This window comes from Dermochelys coriacea, chromosome 7 (genome assembly GCF_009764565.3).
Source record: "Dermochelys coriacea isolate rDerCor1 chromosome 7, rDerCor1.pri.v4, whole genome shotgun sequence".
Classification (NCBI taxonomy): Eukaryota; Metazoa; Chordata; order Testudines; family Dermochelyidae; genus Dermochelys; species Dermochelys coriacea.
This window is the reverse complement of record NC_050074.1, coordinates 100201918-100223910: the sequence shown is the minus strand read 5'-3', so window position 1 is coordinate 100223910 and position 21993 is coordinate 100201918. Positions and strand designations below refer to the sequence as shown.

Sequence of the window (21993 nt, the reverse complement as noted above, 5' to 3'; positions counted from 1 at the left end):
GGATTAGGTGTGAAATCAGTCAGTCACACTTGGCACATTTCTGCAATGACTGGAACCAGCATTGTAGTGGAAATGGTAGCATTTAGAGAAATACTCTAGATCAGAGAAAAGTTGTGAAACTTTTAAAACTTCGCAGAGAAAGGAAAAATGACACTTATGAGATCTTCAGGGTCCTGCAGCTCATAGAGTATTTATATTTATTAAAGTGACATGAATCCGAACAATAAAAATAAATCCTTTCAAATATATTAATGGATACCCTATATTCTGTATTATCTCAATCCACAGGATGATTCTGTACATGCAAAAAACCCCACAAATCAAGATCAGACTGTACTATAAAGTTTTATTAAAGGGAGTTTCTCTGGTATATTATGCATGAATAATAAATATTATATTTGTAAATATATCAATGTTTTGTTTAATTACAAATATGGCAGAAATGGTACATGAATAAAATTGATTGCAATGGTCCTTTCTGGCCCGAAAAATCTATGAAAATCATTATCCATGCTCCTAGATCTATGTACAACTATTCAGAACTGTAAAGGACTAGTTTTGAGTTTTTTGTTACCTCAGCTGACGTTCTGAGGCACATGATTTGGAGGCAAATGCTCCCAACATCTGAAAAATTACACAAATAGCATTATGGCCTGTCATGTATAGAACATATATACAAGGTTGGCAGTGGCATATCTATCTTAACTGTTCAAAAGGGAAGTCAGGATTCAAAGACAGATGAGCAAACATGCCCGAAAACTCATCTGTGATCAGGGGAATAAACTGTTTCTAATAGATGCTCTTCCAAAATATGAAGACCTAAATAATATACCAGATTCTGAATCAAATCCAGAAAATCTTTATGACTTGTAACATAAGAGCTTGAAGACTGATGATCAATGATCATCAATGATCAATGACAAGCAAGGTGGAAGGATACCAATATCGCCAACTAACACCTCATTAAAGACCAAAGAATCCAGTGGCTTTTCATTCCCATGGAAAATATGGTCCAATTTGAACAGCATCCACACCTCACATGGTAGAAGCACCTACCTTTTTCATAAATGGGGATGGACACAATCCTATCTGTGATTGCAGAAATAGACTTCTAACTATGGAACACCTCATCAATCAATGTCCCAAATGATCATATCCCAGCAGTATCTCTGCCATCCACTCTGCATCACTTGAAGCAATCAATTGGATTGCCAACCTAGACTTGGACATCTAACATTACTGGTTTTAAGCCATACAAAAGAATAAGGTGGAGAATAAATATGGCATCCCACTGTCCATCAGTTTGTATCTTATTTTCATTACAGTCTTACACACACACACACACACACACACACACACACACACACGATTAATGTTTTCCAGTAGTCTCCTAATATATTTTCATTACTTAGCTCTGTTTCATTTTGTGCTCCTGAAGAAAGGGGATGAAATGTTGAATGTTGGCTTTGCCCATTTCTTGAGGAGAATTATGAAACTGGTGAATCTTTTCACGTTTGTTTGTGTAGGAAAGCATAGAAAGAAATATGACAGACTCATGTGCCGAAATCATTTTATATTTTTTGAACTTTTGTCTATGGGAGTAAGATATAACAGAGGGCAGATGTCTTTATTTGTGTTGGGTTTTTTTTACATTCAGATTAGGTTTAGGAGTATCATGGCAAGGTGACAGAAGATAAGCAGCAATATATGATTTTGGATAAAAGTATGTCAACATGTATGAAGGGAACTGTCAAGGTAAATACCTTATATTACATGTGTTACTACTAATATCTAATATGCTAAATACTGTTGTAATATGACACATTCTGATCAATTAAATCTGGACCAACTGCATTGATTTTAGTGAAGTTTCTCTAGATTTAGAATGGCAGAACAGAGAAGAATTATGCCTTTAGATTATTATTGTTGAAAGGATTATTAAAATTGAACTTACATAACACCATTTAGGGTGCTTAATTTTTGCACTTCACTCTGCTACACTAAGAGAATCAGACTAAGATTCATGCACTAGTTAGCACAATGATGTTGTATTAAGGGTTTCCAACCATGCAAGGGATTAAATTAAAAAAATCAAGAAATTATTTTACTTAGATATAAAGATGACTAGCCTTTCTTCTGATTGGGAGAGAAATATATTTAAAACTTAAAGCAACACAGGACAAGTCACTGGAAATTGAGTGGTCTTCTCTCCCTGGAGTAAGATTTCATGAGTTTAACATATCTTCCATTCATTTAACCTGGAAGAACTTCCTTCTTTTGAAAGACCCATTCACTTTTAGTGGTCCACACTCAACAGTCACACCATATTTCCAGTAAATTAATTGCACCTATCTAAGCAAGATACTTCATACATATCTCTGAGCTATATATAGCTAGACACACATCAGTGAATTCTGGTAGTGACATCCAGATAACCATCAAAGAAAGCTCGTAGAGTGTGGGATGTCATAAAACCTCCAAGCTGCATGCTTAGGCACATTGGCCACTTATTATAGTTGCTATATCTGTGATTGTGGCGGGGTGGTCACCCCACCATGCCTCAAAGGGCTTAAAATAGCCCTAAGAGAGGCTGATTGGGGGAAGTAGCCACAGGTGGGGCCATGCCCCTATCAGGCCACAGCTGGCCCTAGAAGAGGGCTGTTAGCCAGGAGCTGAGTGGGACACTCTCTCTAGCTACATGGAGAGAGGAGGACCTGGCTGCCTGGGAAGCCTAGGCGAGTATCTAGGGCAGAGAAGTGCTGGGGAAGGACAGAGGGAGCTGGGGAGTTCCAGCCTAGCAGACTCCCAGGCTGAAATAAAGGCCCACAAAAGGGTACTAGGGCTGCAGAGCAGCCCAGACCTAGACAGAGGCAGCTGGTCTGACCTCCTCCCCTCTTGCTGATGATGAGTAGTACAGACTGCAGTCTGTCCCAGGAAGCAGGGGCTAGGTGATGACTGACAGTAGCCACTGAGGCAAGGGAGGGATTGGGGGTTCCCCCAGGGAGGGGAGACCCAGACTGAGGGGGTACTGCCAGGGGGGCAGAACCCTAATTTAGAAGGGCACAGGGGTCCTGGGCCCTAATTTAGAAGGGCACCTAGCGCCAGCGGTAGGTGAGACACTGACCGGCAGAGGGCGCTCCTGGCTGAAAAAAGCTAATTTCCTGGACAACCAGCAGGAGGCACCACAGCGGTGGGTTGTCGCCCCACGACAATGATGAATCACATAAAAGATTCTCTCTGTCCTCCTAAACTCTAGCTCACCTCATCCCGAAGTATCAGTCTGGCACTTTAATGAATACAAAATGCACATCAAAATTAGAGCTGGCTGAAATTTTTTGTGTGAACCACTTTTTTCTTCACAAAAAAAGGCAGATTCAAATGAAACAATTCATAAATTTGGATGGATTTTGACAAATTGATGATTTTTTAAAAATACTGACAGCTCATTTCTGCCTTTTGGAAATGTTTTCACCTTTTTTCTTTTTTCAGAAAGACGAATGTCAGAATTTCATTCAAACATTTCAAGAAATTACAAGACCTCAAAATCAAAATGTTTTGATATTTTGTTCAAGCCAAAATAATTTTTTCTCTAATTTTCAGTTTGGCCACCAAACTGAAAAATCAGTTATTTGCATTACATAAAATGACAACATCTATGTAATATAGTGATACTAATAGAACAACATGGTTTCACACCATTGCCAGTATGAATTTTGGGACCTGATTCTGCTTTCATTGAAATAAATGGGAATTTTGACATTCAATGGATGTAAGATTAGGTCATCTCTATGTTGTTGTGCTGCTCTGTTGCATGTGATTCATCAGATATATTACTTAAATCAAATTGGAAGAAAGTTTAAATAATGAACAAAAATGAAAAAATACACTCCCCAAAGAAGCAGCAGAACAGCAGGACATTAACATTTTTGGTTTAAAAGTTGGCCACTTGGAGTGCTAAACAATACACACTTCATTGTAATGGTTCATAGAATCATAGAGGTATTGGACTGGAAGGTGCCTCAATAAATCATCTAGTCCAGACCTCTGCACTCAAGACAGGACTAAGTAATAACTAGACCATTCCTGACAGGTGTTCTTAAAAACCTCCAGTGATGGAGATTCCATAACCTCCCTCTGTAATTTATTCTTGTGCTCAACTACCCTGACTGTTAGGAAATTTTCCCTAATGCCCAACCTAAACCTCCCTTGCTGCAATTTAAGACCATTCTTCATTTTGAATTCTTTGGGGTCATTATTTAAATGTAAGAAGTGGATTTATTTTCTTAAATTGTAAGAAATACATGAGAAATACCTATGGAAAACTTAATTTTACTTGGAGGAAATTGAAAACTTCAGGTAGAAAACAGAAAATCTGCAAAGGATCCAGACTGACTCTAAAGTATTTACGTTAGATCTTAACAGAAATAAGCTCAGTAACTGCACGGAGTATGGAAAGAAGACACAAGACAGTTTACTCCTCAGCTGGTATAAATTGGGCTAGCTCTATTGATTTAAGTGAAACAATACTGATTTATGCTAGATGTTTTATATCATTTATTGTTATTGTGGGATCTATTTTGTCCTCAATGCTCTCATAAATCCAGCTGACATTAGTAAAAATTTACATAAAAATCAAGGGCAACACAATGTGTTCCTCATATATATATAGTAGCTCTCAAAGCAAATACTGTCAGAATTCTAATGCTAGAGACTAAAAAATAAAAATTAATTGGCTTAAAATATTTATTAAAAAAGTTAAAATATTTGTTTATACAAAGATGATGAGAAAATTCTCATGCAAAATCTTCACATACAATAAAAATAACTCAAATATTAATATGATAGTTTTACAAGATAGCTTCTTTATAGTAACTTTTATGGGGAAGTGTTGCTGTAATCTGTGTGCCTGAAAGCACCATTCAAAGAAATTCCAAAGCCATATTTGAAAGTTATAAGTTTTTCTGTGGAACTTATGCCAAGATTTACACACTCTTCACTATGATTAACAATTAATACCCTATTACTACTACTCAGAAAACTAGACATAGACATATGAACACTGAGTGATGAATTCTGAGTAATGAATCCTCAATACCACTGTACTTCTAAACAGTTTGTTAATGGATAAGTTGCTAAAAATAGATTAAGATAATTCCCTTAAATGATGAATGTATCTTGAGATTGTAATGCGTGACATCTGTTTTCTGCTTAATTACAAATCTGCATTGAAATTATAATTTGTGTATATTACAAGTAATTTGCATAATTAAAACAATTAAGGGATTGACATATCATGGCAATTAGAAATGCATCAAACTATGAATGTTGTACAAAAGAGAGCTTCAATATGAAACATTAATTCTCTGAGAACTAAATATCCTACAGGTTCCTGCAGAGGAACCTGAACAAATTTAACTTGTGTTCATTGAACCTCAGTATGAAAAGGTATTTCTCAGGGATATCTGGTTCTTCTTTAAATTTTTGGAACTTGAATCAGAAAAAGACAAAAATGCTGTTTCTTCATTTCATTTTCTATGGCAGTCACAGTATTGACTTTATGTGTATTTATTGCAGATTTCAAGAATTCTTATCTCATTTTCCGTAGCCTTATTCTGTTTTCTTTGTCCCTCTTTTTAAGAATAAGAATGAACTGGTTGAAAAAATGCTCTTGGTCTTTTTCTTCTGAACAAGTCGAAACCGCTGATCTCTGCCATATTTCTCTGCAAACTCTTTAAATGTTGTTCTGCAGAAAAAAGTCATACATGAGTAAGGATTATTTAAAGCTTTGCACTTTTCAATAAATTATCCAATTATTTAGTCCTTTGTTTTACATCTTTTCTTAAAAGTACCAAGATTGTTCCTCCTGAAACTATTTGTCAAGAAGGTCAACACCGAAGTCAAAATCAGCTTTACTCCATGATTGGCTTGAGTTGTCTGCACTAATCATTATTCCCATATTCATATACTGTATATTTACTGATTTTTTTTATCCTGGTGCTGTAGAATCATGGACATGGTGGTTGTTAAAATACGTTTTTTATTTACTACTCTAGCTAGGTAATACTGTTGGTGGCTGAATGATATTTTTAGAGAGGCTTATCCTCGGCTTTTCCATGATTATTCATCATCAGAACAGAAAACACTATGACGTCTAATTAATAGCAAAAAAAATTTTTCAGCAATACATGGCATATGATATCTAAAGAAACAACTATAATGTGATCTCTTCTAATAAAAACAGGAAATTTGCCTAAGAACCACATGATCAGGCGAAGTATTTTCAGAAGTGATTGCTATATATGAGAACAAAGCTGCTGGCTTATATTTGACTCAGATATTATGGTGCTGAGCATGGTAAGCACCTGGATAAATTTGGCTAAACAGACATTTGGCTGAACAAAGTCATATGATGTGTCAGTAAGTTTCTCCTTAGAAATCGCCACTAGCAAAGTCAGAAAATAAGTTAATTAGTTATATAAAAAACATTGACATTCTGATGCACTCAAAGGTCATTAATATGTTGTTTTCTTTTCCTGGATGTCCAACTTGCTATTTCCCTTAGAGTGCAAGTTTTTGTTGTTGTTTATTTTAAGTTACACTCAAATTATTTTGAAAAGTCCTGGAAATTTACAGAGGTAACAGAATATTGGAGAAAAGTAATTATAATATGTAGGAGCTGGTTAACAGCATGTGTTGTGAACTGGAGATGGGCCCAAACTGCAAAAACAGTACTGAGATCTAGTTCTAGTTCTGCCATTAACTTGCTGTGTGACCTTGCATAAAGTTATTTATCCTCTCTGTGCCTCAAGTTCTCCATATGTACAATTTGGATTGTGATACTCTCCTTTGTGAAGTGCTTTGCGATCTTCAGATAATTGGTATTAAACAAAATATGATCTAAATGTCACAAAAGTTTAGTTGTAATAAGATCCAGAGTTTTAATATCCAAGTACTGCATGGATGCATTATTGCAAACTTATAAACATAGAATAGTAGGGGGAGAAGGGAGTTGTGACATTTGGATCCAGAATCTAACTCCAAAGTACAAGGGGGTTTATATCTAGAGATGCAAAAAGAAAAGGAGTACTTGTGGCACCTTAGAGACTAACAAATTTATTAGAGCATAAGCTTTCGTGACTGTAGCTCACGAAAGCTTATGCTCTAATAAATTTGTTAGTCTCTAAGGTGCCACAAGTACTCCTTTTCTTTTTGCGAATACAGACTAACACGGCTGCTACTCTGATATCTAGAGATGGTTTAGGATCATCTCTAGAATGAATTTTGGGAATTCTGGAGATTGGTTTGCTATGTGCGCCTCTGTGTTTATTGTGGCAATACTTGTGGAGGGTTGCTTTACACTCCAATTGGTTTATTTTGTCAATGTTGGGGCTAGCTTGCTGTCTACTTCTTTATTTTAGTTACTGTTCACTCCCATATGAATGTTGGCAATGATGGTTGTTCACTAACTGTGTGCTGTTGTATAATACACAGATTTGTAATGTTCAGCTTGGAAATTACCTGTTCTTTATTTGATTATACTAAAGACTGATCAAGGATTATTTAAAGGGTGAGATTATTACTGCAGTTTGGGTGTTCCAGATGAATAGGACAACCTGAGAAAGTGTAAAATCCTCTATATTGCTGTAGGCCATGAATATTACAACTATACCCAGAGTGGTTTTGTTCTTGCATATTAAAACACAACTTCTTGAGCAATTATTAGCTGTCACATTAACCTGGCGTATTCTTAGTACCGTTGTCACAGATATATTTTTAATTATTACTCAATACAATCTGATAAAATGTTTACTTCTTTATATGTGGGCACACAGTGCCATATTATTATCTTCATTTTTTAGTAAGAGAACTGTAATTTCTTCTTCATTTCTAAATTTACCCAGAGTCAAAAAATAAAGAAAAAATTTATCTTTACATGATTTACAATGAAAAAGCAATATCATAAGAATTTCATTTCTTATATATAGTTCTTGACCCTATCATTTGAAAATAGCTTTGGAGAAACAAGCAATAGCAACTTAAAATCTCATTGAAACACACAGGCACGGTATTGATAACTTCTTTAGAAAATGTAATTTCTTTTTTGTCAAAAACCAAACGAATGGAAAATGGTTAATGATTTTGCATTAAAGACACTTGTATACTTGTTTTTTATCACACTTATGGTATACTCCCCTTCCCAGTAATGTCACAAGGTACTACAAAGTATTATTGAGGAAAAAAAGCATAAGATAACCTTAGTGTTTAGTGCAACAGTAAAAGAAGGATAATCCAATGACTTTATCCCACCCACAGAACTCAATGTTCAATGTAATATTTTTTTCTACAAAAATTGACTTTGAAATTTTACTGGATGCCAAGAATAACAACCATAACCTAATGTTACCAGGCTTCTCCTCTATTTTTTGCTTTTATTAATAAGGGACAATAAGTATTAACTGCTTCACAAAGTAGCTCCATACCTTGGTGACAGTTTGGATTCCTCCAGAAGTTTTTTAAATTCTTCTTTGGCTAGCAATAATTTATTTTTCTTTTCCTTGTACTCGTCTCTTATTCTGGTCTTGACAAACTGCTCAAATATCTTTTTTTTAAAAAGGAGACAAATATAGAAGTATTTATTAACAAACACATAAAGGGTTGGAGGTGCCAATTTAGGCAGTTACTGTCTGCATCCTAACACAAAGTGCAACCTTAATCAGAACTGCTGTCATAGATGTAGATTACTTGTCATGCTCACAGCTAAACATTCATAAAATTCACATTGTATTTGGTTTGAAGTATGCATCTGCCCTGAACTGCTTGAACTCCTGACTGTGGACCAGAAACCTGTCCATGATACTCAGATAGCAATTTCATGGAAGTTACATAAAGAAAGATTGAATGATTCTTCAGCTCAGTTTGATGCACTGTACACATGTATATGAAGCCAATAATGCCTATGTGAAATCAGTGGGATGTAGGCACCTAGATTCTTTAAAAAAAAAAAATCCCTCAAGATGCCTATCTACATCTTTAGGCTCCTAAATATGTATTTGAATTGTGTTCTAAAAGAGAGAGCTGAATAGAAATTAGAATAGAATTTTCAAAATAGAAATTAAATGTTTTGCTTACAAATATTTACAATTGTTTAACACTGAAAGGGTGGAACAAAAGGAGCTGTTCATCAAAACACTCTCAGTTCTGTTTATCTGCCAATTTTTTGTTTGCACTGTAAAAAATACACAAATCTAGTCTGGGTACTAGGGACTTTCCATTCACTCATGAATGATACATCTGTGCAAATCTACATTTCATGCAAGATAAAGTGAAAAATCATTCGGTCTACTCTATGAAACTGAAATGAAACTGGTATGTAGTAACATGGATTCTTATAAGATGCACAGTGAAGGGCAGAAATAGATCTGGTAAAGTGTATACTCAAAAGTGGTACTGTATAAGAAAGAAGGACCAGGAAATTCAAGCCAAAAATGAAGATTAATTGATTTTACAAGTGTTCTTACAAGTTGAGTAAATAAATGCATGATAGGAACAAATGAAATACATAAAACCAGTTGATATTGCCTTTGCTAGTATTACCACTATGCTTTCACCTTCAATATTGGCAAAGCCATTATCATTTAGTTCTATCTACTGCAAAAGTGCTGGGCTAGCAATCATAATTGTTTTCTAGAAGTACTAACATATGAGAGATCTTGTCAAAGAACATATAGTTTGCCTCTTGGGGTTCCAGTGGAAGGCACACCCATCATACTGCTTACACAGTGATTATTCTTGTCCAAATCTCAATTATATAAGGGGAAAAATACAATAAACGTTCAATCTCTCCTCTATCAACAGAGAATTCCAATGAATAATGGAATTTTAAGCAACCTCTTTGTTAAGATTACAGAAAAGGAGTCCCTAAAATGACACTTGGTGATCTTAATAAATCAAAATTAATAGATCACTCATTATCTAATACAATATCTCCTTTGCAGATCACTATTTCTTGCCGTAAGTTTCCCCATACTCTAATGTATGCTGCTGTCTTTCCACTGAGTGGTAAAAACCCCTTGGGAAATACTGATAAGTAAACAGACCAAACATGTAGAATTCCATAAAAGATCATTCCATTCCTCAGAGAGCACCAAGAAGCTACACACAAACATAAAAAACAGAGTTCATATCACAATCAACCTAATACTAGCAAAAGATCAACTCAAGAGACTCTGGTCTTTCAGACACATGCAGATAAAATGGGTTCCTGCCCTTTCTGGTTGTGGGCAAAATTAACCTACACTTTTCAAGCTTCCTCTTCGTCTGAGACCAAACGAAGGAGGCTGCATCAATTATTTATTGTATAAAAAGCTAACTCCTGGACACTGATTCCTTTATTTAATTTTTATGTGGTCTTCACAAATTCGTTGGAGTCTCCACAACATGAATTAATTCAGATAACTCCAAAACTGCATGGGCATGCATCTACCTAATGCCAGAAACTTGCAGATTTACAGCAGAGATGATTTTTCTCCCCAACACATTGATAGTTTAAGCTGAAATAAGGCCCTGGAGTCAGTGTCAAACAAGGAAAAATTTTCCATGCATCTGATGACAGGGGAAATAATTTCCCTGACTAATTTTAGCCATATTGAAACTAATATATGATGATTCATTAAGTCAGTCATCTAATCTTGTCCAAGGCCACCCTCCTCCTTAGGTCACTTGAAATAAAAGAGAATGATGGCTAAATAAGTGTAATTGCCTCCAGTCTGAGGCCACAACATCTAAGTGTCTATAACTGCAGTATTCAAACACCACCTACTAAAATATGTTAGACCTATGGCACTTGGCTCACAGTTCCATATTCTATCCAGCAAATCATCTAAAATTGGAAATCTCTATTTTGATTGACCTTTACTTACAAGGAAGTATTTTAGGTAACAGTCCTCAAAAATGCATGCATTAGTTTTTAGTATATGCACATTTAAAAATTGTTCCCAGACTGGTTCATTTGACTGCTGGCTCAGAAAATCCAGGGCGCTCTCTCTCTCTCTCTCTCTTCACCTTCTCCATGCTTTTTAACACAGCGTCTAATTATTTTCCACTTCTACATTGATTTTAAGCTTGAATTATTTTCTGTCTCAGTACCAGCATTAGCATGACTTTGATCTTCTCTATGTAGTTATGCCAAGTCCTTGCTCTTCATAGTCATTTTCCTTGAGTATTTAATATATCCCATAAATGAGGCCCAGGTCAGCAATACTTTAAGCTAAAGCCTATCTGATATGTTATTATGTGTATTCATTATGTTTTTATTGTATCATGCATACACTTGATAGAAAGAAAGAAGCAATAAAGCTTGATTGATTGAGCAAGGTCTACATTGTGCCCTTTTTGAGTCACTGAAGGAAATACAAAGCCTTCTTGCTAAGTCATCCCGTCTCCTTGATCAATTACTAAACTCCCATTCTAACAGTTTCTCTCATATTTTCACAATCAAACATTATAAAACACTTAAAGAAAAATAAAATTTGGAAAGAGATTACATGGAAAGGGTATGTTAATATATTTTTAATATTAAGGACAAAAGAGTATTACTGTATGTGTTTCTTTAAGGAACTTTCCATATGTACTCTATCACAGGCAACTATTCCTCCCTAAAGAGCCCCACAAAGTTCAGTGCTCTTCATCATCCCATTCAATAACTATACAAAGCCATTTGGGGAACGATGGAGACAATGGGGCGGAAGCATCAGCAATACAAGGACACTTCCCAGTTCTATATTTCTTGTATGACAAAGTTAACATGATCATTTCCCAGCTTCCTCTAGCTCTTGGATGATGAGCATCTGATTGAGAGCTAAACCCAGAGTGATTGAGGTAATGATAAGATGGAAGTATTTTGGAGAACAGACCTTGTTCATAACATTCCTATTATTGAAGCATTTTGGAAAACAGACCTTGTTCATAACATTCCTATTATTGAAGGAAGTTGCCCTCAGTTTGTTAGGCTGGTTTGAGCCTGGTGTCCTTTTGGTACTAGATACCAGAATAACCATGGCTACAAAAAAAAAAACCATCCACTTGCATTCACAGCTTGCCAGAAAACTGTGGTCATCCTATCAGACACAGACCTAGCCATCACAATTCCATACATCCATTAACTCCAGGGCTGACGACTGCAACATATCTCGATGAATAAAGCCAAACAGCCTGAGAAAGTTTTAGCTGATACAAAGTGCATCCGTCCATCTGCTAAAGTAACACAAATCACTGTTGGAACATTACCCTATTGTCAACCCTCCCTGATTTTCAAAGCTATTTTGGAGATTGACCCTAGCTGTATGAGCGCCCATCTATCTGTCTCTCCAATCCTGGCCAACAGTCACAGCTATGTTCTATGGGCTGATCTTGTGAGTACAGGAGACAGGACTTTCACAAGAACAGCACCTAGACTCAGTCTCATTCACAATTTTTTAAAAAATCCTTAACTGTAGTTAACTTTTTTAATCCAGGGAGGAAGAGAGGGAGGTTACTCCTGTTATTTTTTAATTTGGGAGGCATACAATTACAATGGTAAGTGTCACCAATAAGATATTGGCTAGACAGATAGCATGCATTACCAATTTTCTTTTTAACTCACCTGTTTACGTTCTTCAGCGTTTAGCAGAAGGTAGCGCGGGTCAAATACTATTTTGTGTAATTCTTTTTCCCATGAAGAAAATGCGGACACCTGAAGAAATACATGAATGCATCTGTTTTAGAAAACATTACTAAAGCTCTGTAATAAAAAAGTGTTCCAATTTACAAAACAATGTTTAATTGCATTGATTCCCCTGGCAAAATATTGATTAAAAGGGGTAGAATGTTTCTGGAGGAAAATAAAATGTAGAATCAAAGTTAAGGGGAAAACTGGATGAAGAAAACTAACCTGAAAGTGAGAGTACCATTTCAGAGACTTGTCAACTCAAACAAACAAGATAGCCTTCTATCAGAATGCTTTCTTGAACTAGTGTGGGAAAATATTGTACCCAACGGACAAAAATAAGGAAGCAAACATATATGAGCACATAAACAGGGGAAATGATAGTATTTTTTCAATCCCTTGGGTTAATTTAAATTGATTTCTCACCCTCACTGTAAACATTAGTTTATAATTTCACTTACTAGACACCTCGATTTAGCCATCTCTGCTTATCTCCAGTTAAATATATCCTTTGATCTTTATTTATCTGTAATCTGACCGTCTGATTACTATTTCCTTAAATAGAGCCTTTAATTCTATTTTTTCTGGAAGTTTCAGTCCGTTTATGTGAAAATGTTTAAAATCATAAGCCCCTAAAACAGAAAGAGGTTGGTTTTAACTAAAAAACAACAATAAAAACCCTTCTTATTGAGGATGTAGTGTGGGGCAAGCACAGTTCAAAGCTGGAGAACAGACAGATAGTTAATGAGCACTCTGAAAACAGGTTGATAAAATATATTGTGATGGAGTGGCAAAGGATGGTTGAATTCTAATCTGTATGTGGAGTGACAATTTATCAGATTAGTGCCAGACTATCGATACTGATTGCTAAAGATAAAGTGTAACCATTAGGTAGGATTGCATAAAAAAATGAAATTCCACATACCTTCTCTCCCTTCCCCCAATAAAAAGATTACACTGAACATTTTTAAAAACAAGTGAATAAATGCTGCATGTGATTTGGTGGTTTAAGACATCATTAGTTATTTGCATAATGGTAGTGAGTAGAGGCCTGAGCTCCATTTGCTAGGCACTGTACAAATATATAACAAAAGATAGCCACTGTCCTGAAAAGTTTCAGAGTAGCAGCCATGTTAGTCTGTATTCGCAAAAAGAAAAGGAGTACTTGTGGCACCTTAGAGACTAACAAATTTATTAGAGCATAAGCTTTCGTGAGCTACAGCTCCGATGACGTGAGCTGTAGCTCACGAAAGCTTATGCTCTAATAAATTTGTTAGTCTCTAAGGTGCCACAAGTACTCCTTTTCTTTGTCCTGAAAAGGTAGCCCCCACAATACTCTTGCAGAATACTCTCTGCCAGTAAATCAAATAAAATCAAACTTCAATTAATTTAAAGCAATACATATCACCACCTTTACCTTAATAAAATTAAGGCTTTATGGCTGCTTATGTGAGGGTGCAGTAAGGAAAGTTATAATAATTGGGACTACAAATTTACCCTAATTGTAAGCTCAACTTGGGGGGAAGTGGATACAAATTTATAAAATGCCATTATAGCCTTTACTAAAAATAAGGGGGTTGGGGGAAGGCTGATGGGGAATGACTCTAGCCTGAGGCCCACGGTGGGGGATGACAGCCTGAACCCTGCTGCAGGAGGGAGAGGAGGCTCCAGCATCTGCTGCCGCAGCAGCTGACAGCTCCAGGCCCTCGCCTCTCCGGGACTGAAGCTACAGGGCAAAATGTCATGGGGGTCTCTGAAAGTCACGGAATCTGTGACAAATGCTTATCTTTAACCATAACACTTCCTTCAACCACCCTTCTTCAGGTGTTCCAGCAATTCCATCCTGCATTACTCTTATCCCAGTTCCCCACTGACCCCCAGAACAACGATTTCACCCTAGATTACATTATATATATATATATATATATATAGTGACAAAGTTCCTGCTCTACCTTGGTGGGTCTTGCGCTTATTGGCGGATTTGCTCACCTTGGAGCTTCACGGCAGCCCTCAGTTTGGCCGTTTTTCTGAATTCACAGTCCAGGTCGACTCCTCCTGTGTCTGACCAGGAGTTGGGAGGATTTGGGGGGAACCCGGGCCCAGCCTCTACTCCAGGTTCCAGCCCAGGGCCCTGTGAAATGCAGCTGTCTAGAGTGCCTCCTGGAACAGCTGTGCGACAGCTACAAATCCCTGGGCTACTTCCCCATGGCCTCCTCCCAACAACTTCTTTATCCTCACCATAGGACCTTCCTCCTGGTGTCTGATAATGCTTGTACACCTCAGGCCTCCAACAGTCCGCGTTCTCACTCTCAGCTCCTAGTGCCTCTTGCTTCCAGCTCCTCACACGCACACCACAAACTGAAGTGAGCTCCTTTTTAAAACCGAGGTGCCCTGATTAGCCTGCCTTAATTGATTCTAGCAGCTGCTTGATTAGCTGCAGGTGTTCTAATCAGCCTGTCTTAATTGTCTTCAGAAGGTTCCTGATTGTTCTGTAACCTTCCCTGTTACCTTACCCAGGGAAAAGGGACCTACATAGCCTGGGGCTAATATATCTGCCTTCTATTACTCTCCTATAGCCATCTGGCCTGACCCTGTCACTATATATATATATATATATATATATATATATATATATATATATATACACACACACTTTAAAAGGGCTTAATTCAACCAAACAAGAGCCATTTAGTAACATTATGAAAGCTCAGCTCAATCTAAACAAGTATATACACAAATCAATGGAATGGAGAGAAACACTCTAATGGGGAGCATCTGCCTTGTCCTTTTAGACTGTATACTCTTCATGGGTGGGACTGTGCCTCCATCTGTTTTTGGAAAGCAGTGGCACTTTAGGTGATAGAATAATCTAAATAATAATAATAAATTGTAACAAAAAGACTTCCTGATGTTCACAGAAACATCCCTGCGGTTCCTCACTCTGTGTTATTTCTTTAGGAAGCCATCAGAGGCAAGCATGCAAACGACACTGCCTCTTTTGGTGCAGAATTATCTTTCTAGTGCCCCAGGCGGACTCATTTTGCTGCCATTAGCTCAATTATCAATCAAGCATTTTCCTTGGCAGCCAAGATCCTGATATCAGAAGCATCATTAAATTCATAAGTCCAGAGGGGACAAAACATCAGAGATGAGGATCTTTTATTTTCTTATTCAACTTTGCCCAGAAACGTTTATGATGTGGCATCCTCAATACATAGGAGTTAAATCCTTAGCATGGCTTTCAAATTCCTACATCTAATTACAAAGAAGAGTAAATCACTAAAAATAAAATAAGTAAGTGAAATATGTTAACTATTCCTTTTAAAATAATCAACCAGGAAACTTCTGATTATGTAAAATGGATCTAAAAGAATTGGCTTTGCTACTAGAAAGCACTGGGAGCCAGGAAGTTTCAAAGTTATTTCAAGCAAATGTATAGAATTTAAAAAGATTGGTTAACTTAAAAGTTGCTAGTTAAACTGTTACTCTCCCTTATGTCCTTCTCTAACATGATGCCTCTGGATGGGTCATCATCTGTGAGGATTGAATGTGGATCCCTGGATCTAGAAGCACAAATCTCTAGAGCCCTGGGAACTTTTTTTATTCTTTTATAATTTATTTTATTTTATTTTTCAGGACTTTCATGTTATTTTGTTTATCCATTTTATCCATTCAAGAGGGGTGTATGCGTGGGGTTGATGGCCCTGGATAGGGTGGGATTTGCAGAGCAAGCTGGCCCCATACACACTGCACAGTGGCAGTTCCTGTCCTACAGGTCTGGCCCAGTTCCTTGTTTCAGGTGTTGCAACCCCATGCATAGGGTCACAGTGCTGCTCAGGTTTGGTTCAGTCACCCCTCCATCATTATGACAGAATAGAGGCCGAGCCAAATTTGAGTGAGTTGTACTGTGATCCCATGGACCAGCAGCAACTCCACTCATTCAAATTTGGGCCTGGCTGCCCCCTTTTCATGACAAAGGGGCAGTCAGGTCAAATCTTAGCAGTAGCGAGATTCTGTTCACGAGGTCACAAAGCCTGGAACAGGGTGCCAAGCCCAGGCCTTCAGGACACCAGCTGCAACTTCAAGGTGAGTTTTTTGTTTTATTTCATTTTATACATTGATTATGATTTCATTTCATGTTATTTTGCATTTGCGAAAAAACAGGGCTCTAAAAATCTTTATTGCCTGAGCCTAAGAATCAATGCAACTTAGTTCAAAGGCTGTAACAGCCCTAAACCCCTAGATGTGGAATAGCCACTATAGGGGACAGAGAGCCACATTATGTTAGTGTGGTAACACTTCCAAGGTCTCCTTGTATCTTGTGGTTCAATATCAAATTAAACCAGATGAAGGACTTCTCCATTCTGAGTAATCAGCTCTGGGGACTACTCCTGCAACTGTATTCTGGAGTCTGTCTATGGCATATGACTGTGGGATGGCTTATCATTTATCATTTTGTGTTCCCTTTTTATCCTTGGTATTTTTAAATCTCCCCTGAATATATACACAAATTCTCTTTTTTGGAAAAAAAAAGTTGGGCTATTAAAGTCATTATTGTTTTAATTGCTGCTATAAAGCTCTGCATGCTGTTCTAGCTGTTTGTAATGGACATTTTATAAATGAATTTGAAACAGTAAACATCCTGACTACAATAAACTAAACTCCATGTGAACATTACTGTGGTCTTTCTACTGGTTACATGCTACTTTGTTAAAGAACTGGAGAATGCAGAATGGAAGACAGGTAGAGATGGTATCCAGAATTCAAGCAAGAAAATCCTCCCAGAACAAACCATGACCTCTGTAGCCTTATCCTAGCACAGAAAGAAGAGAAAGCAGAGATTTGAGTTTGCTTTTTAATAATGCATTTGTGCTTTTCACCAGTGTTCAAAGCACAGTGAACACATTCATTAAATTCAATATACTCAGTTTGAAGAGTGTGTTTAGAAGTTTAAGGAAGTTGGAATAGTTCGTAATACCCTTAACTATGGGCAAAGATACGTGAATAGATTCTAAGGCTGTAAGTTTAATATAAAAATTTATAAGAACAGAAAAGAGCGAAGAGTAAAAGATTCACAGCTTTTGGTGACTCATCAGACTGATGAGAAAGAATGCCAAAGCATGACACCAGTTAGTGAGGCCATGCAAAAGCGGCAAGACATGGTTAGCTAGGCTGCCCTGTAGGAGATAGTGTCCAGGTGACGTTGTTATTCTGGGCCTGTCTGGAAAAAGCAGCCTTGGAAGAAACTGTACATTATAGCATAGTTTTAATTCTGCTGCTCAGTTACAGCAGGAGCTATCTATTTAAGTGCACGCATGGGCTGCTTACCCCAAGTACTGGCCAGCCGCCATCAGCAGCAAAAGTTACATCCATGTGTGATAACTACTGCTATCTGTTGCATAAAATTTCAGGGGTGAGTGTCTGTGAGACAGAGATCATAGGAACTCTATTGCCTAAATACTACCATAAAAGTTATTGACATTTTAAAGTGTGTGCAATCCTGACACTCTTTAATAGCTGAATCCCATAGGAGTGTGAACTCTATTACTACTCCACAAGCATAAACAACATACACGTCCTTTAGTATAATATTAATAACCTTAAATCAACCAAAGCAGCATGCCTCATGTAAGGACGAGGGGGGCCAGAGGTGTTTTTCCACCTCCTTTCCATCCTCTAAATACTGGGGGTGTAACTTAGAGTACTCTCAGGACTCTTTAAATCAGGGGTGGGCAACATGTGACTCCAGAGCCACATGCGGCTCTTCAGAAATTAATATGCGGCTCCTTGTATAGGCACCGCCTCCGGGGCTGGAGCTACTGGCACCAACTTTCCAATGCCGGGGGGTGCTCACTGCTCAACCCCTGGCTCTGCCCCAGGGCCTGCCCCCACTTCACCCCTTCCCACCCCTCCCCTGAGCCTGCCATGCCCTCGCTCTTCCCACTCTCCCCAAGAGCCTCCTGAACGGCACAAAACAGCTGATCGGGAGCTGCAGAGAGGGAGGTGCTGATCGTCTGAGCTGCCGGTGGGCGGGAGGCGCTGGGAGCCATGGGTGGGGGGAGCTGATGTGGGGCTGCTGACGTATTACTATGGCTCTTTGGCAAGGTACATTGGTAAATTCTGGCTCCTTCTCAGGCTCAGGTTGGCTCTAAATTGTGTTGCACTGTGTCAGTCCCCTAGTGGCCACTGCAGTTGCAGGTGTCACTTGAATTGAGAGCACTCCAGTCATGCTCTAGCACAGCCATGACAAAAAGGGGACTGGTGGTGGGTGACAGAGAGCCAGAGTAGTTATTTCTATGTCTAACAGGGGTTCCTAGAATGTGTTTCAAAATCTGGCCCTTCATCTCCAGTAAATCTATAACTGCATTTGTTTGTGTCTATATGAGTGCCTTATTTGACATGCCTTCACTCATCGAAGGGGCAACTATAGAAATGGAGGGACTGGGTTACCCAGAACCGCCATCCACAACTGAGCAGAATACGACATTTATTTTACTAATGGTTAATGTGAGTAGGGGCATTGTTCTGCAGTCCCTAATAAGGTGAAACTGCCTTTGACTTCACTCTAAGTTTTGCCTTTGTATAGAATAGTCTGGACTGGGCCCTGGAGCTGACAAAATCCTAAATAGGAGATATATAATTGAGACCTGGCTTTGAAATAGGAGAACTAGCCATACATTTACATGCAGTGCTATTGTTTTACACTATAATAAATAAAATCACATCACTGAAAACTATATTTATGTTTAACATTCTATTATTCACACACACATATACATATTTTAGATATGTACAGACATACAGACATACACACACAAAATGTGGTATACAAACAGAATATTGTGTGCTAAACAGAAGTCTTGATTGGCTGGTGTGCTTTGTATTCTTAAACATGCCTGCAGCAGCACTAGTGCTATTCAAAGAAATCATCTTTGAAAAAACAATGGCACTGCTGGAAAATGGCAAACGATATTTAAATAATCAGTGTGAAATAGCAGTAATGACCTCACTCCAGTGCACTTCTTGAGGAAGTTATAACCAACTGGGATTAACCATCAACTTGCCCTAGACAGTTAGTGTTTAGTAAGTGCCTTGGGCCTCAGTCATTAAGCAATGTAGAATCAATATATATTTAAGTGATAACGGAAATGGCAAATTCCTGATTGTTCTAACAAGTTAATCTGAATTTCAGCAGTGTGTAACAATTTCAAAATGCCTTTCCTATAACAACCCTGATACTTTTAAACTTTGACCATGCCAGAGGAATCCCTGAATCATTGCACATTTACGGTGCTATAAAACACATTTAGTAATATTTTGAAGTATTCTGCACATTAATAATGAAATCTTAATAAAACAAGTTTGGTTTGTAGATAATTTACTGCTAGACTGCAGACACACATCTTAAATTCTGTCACCCCCACAGTTTGTGGATTATTGATTAAAAACTTTCCCGCACCCTACGGTGTGTGTGTTGGGGGGTGAGGATGGGGGAGGGTAAAGGTATGTGCCACTACTTTGAAATGCTTTTGCTTAAAATCACATAGTTTCCTATAGGAAATATATTTGGGGTCTCTATCATCCTTTTGATGCAAGGAATGTTAAAGGCCCTGATTCTATAACACTTATATATCTGAGTAGCCCACTGAATACAGTGGGACTATGCATGTACATAGTTATGTATGTGCATAATTGTTTGCTGGATCAGGACATATATGTACAATGTCTGTTAATTCCAACAGGATTTTATACTTGAATCCATCAGTGTATTGAGAGCAGAGGAGACATTGGTGGCCTAATTTTGTGGATGCAATTTTATGGCCACAATATTAGACAGATCTGTAATTCAGATTGTGGTGCGGATTATGGGACTGATATGTCTGATTTATTCTAGCTGTAATTTAAATGTACACTTTATCTACCTGGTCATAATGTTGATTATACAATATTAAAATGGCCTGGACAACTCCAAGCACTCCAATAGCTAATAATAATCTGGGGTCCAGATTCACTGGTCTAGCTGAGGTGTGCTCAGCGCAAGATTGGAAATGGGGGAAAGACGTTTTTATGTCACTTTTGCATTCCCTTGACACTGTGATAAGTCTGAGGCCACACAGGCTACTGGCATAAATGCAAGTAGGCTGGTCTAATTTACAGCCAGCAACCAATGGCCCTACAATACGGTCAACAGTTGAGTGCAGTTTGCTCCTCTGCAAAAAGAATCAACATCTTTACACCCGAAACCTGCACAACTTTCAGGAACTGTGTGGATTCCAGGGATCTGCAGGAGACAAGCGGCACTTGTGCAGATGCTCCTTGCATCCTTGCTGCTGCCCAGCTTCATTGGTCCCTGGTAATTCAGCTCTTTTGAGAAATGTGCTTTCAGGGTCTTCTCTCTTCATAAAAGTGAGTTATCAGGCTGTATTAACCTGTGTTGCTTTCCCCTGATGCTTTGGGCAAAAAATGGTTTGATCCCAGCCAATCCCACCTGCCTTTTAAACTTCAACTATATTAAGCTGGAACCAGGCCGAGTTCCTATGACCAGAGAGAAGAGCAGATGGCATAGTGCCCTCCTGTGGCTCCAGTCTCATGATCACAAATAGTCATGGAGGGAAACATGAAGCTATTAATGCTAATAGAAAAGGAGTACTTGTGGCACCTTAGAGACTAACAAATTTATTAGATCATAAGCAAATATTTCTAACACACCTCTGACCAACATATTAACCCACAGAGACCTTCCTACCAACACTACAAAAAGAAGGATTCTGGGTGGACTCCTCCTGAAGGTCGAAACAGCAGCCTGGATTTCTACATAGAGTGCTTCCGCCGACGTTCACGAGCTGAAATTGTGGAAAAGCAGCATCGCTTACCCCATAACCTCAGCCATGCAGAACACAGTGCCATCCACAGCCTCAGAAACAACTCTGACATCATAATCAAAAAGGCTGACAAAGGAGGTGCTGTCGTTATCATGAATAGGTCGGAGTATGAACAAGAGGCTACTACGCAGCTCTCCAACACCACTTTCTACAAGCCATTATCCTCTGATCCCACTGAGAGTTACCAAAAGAAACTACAGCATTTGCTCAAGAAACTCCCTGAAAAAGCACAAGAACAAATCCGCACAGACACACCCCTAGAACCCCGACCTGGGGTATTCTATCTGCTACCCAAGATCCATAAACCTGGAAATCCTGGACGCCCCATCATCTCAGGCATTGGCACCTTGACAGCAGGATTGTCTGGCTATGTAGACTCCCTCCTCAGGCCCTTCGTTACCAGCACTC

At 38.2% G+C, this 21993-nt stretch overlaps 1 protein-coding gene across 1 annotated transcript in view; it reads right to left on the bottom strand.

Moving 5' to 3' along the window:
• Positions 1-183: 183 nt before the first annotated feature.
• TCERG1L (transcription elongation regulator 1 like) overlaps positions 184-21993 on the bottom strand; it is a 223280-nt gene continuing 201470 nt past the window's right edge. Inside the window, exons 11-13 of the mRNA XM_038408237.2 lie at positions 12641-12730; positions 8481-8599; positions 184-5743 (exon numbers count right to left, since the gene is read on the bottom strand). Coding sequence (XP_038264165.1) covers positions 5608-5743; positions 8481-8599; positions 12641-12730 — 345 coding nt within the window. The 3' untranslated portion in view covers positions 184-5607. The remainder of the gene's footprint in view (positions 5744-8480; positions 8600-12640; positions 12731-21993) is intronic.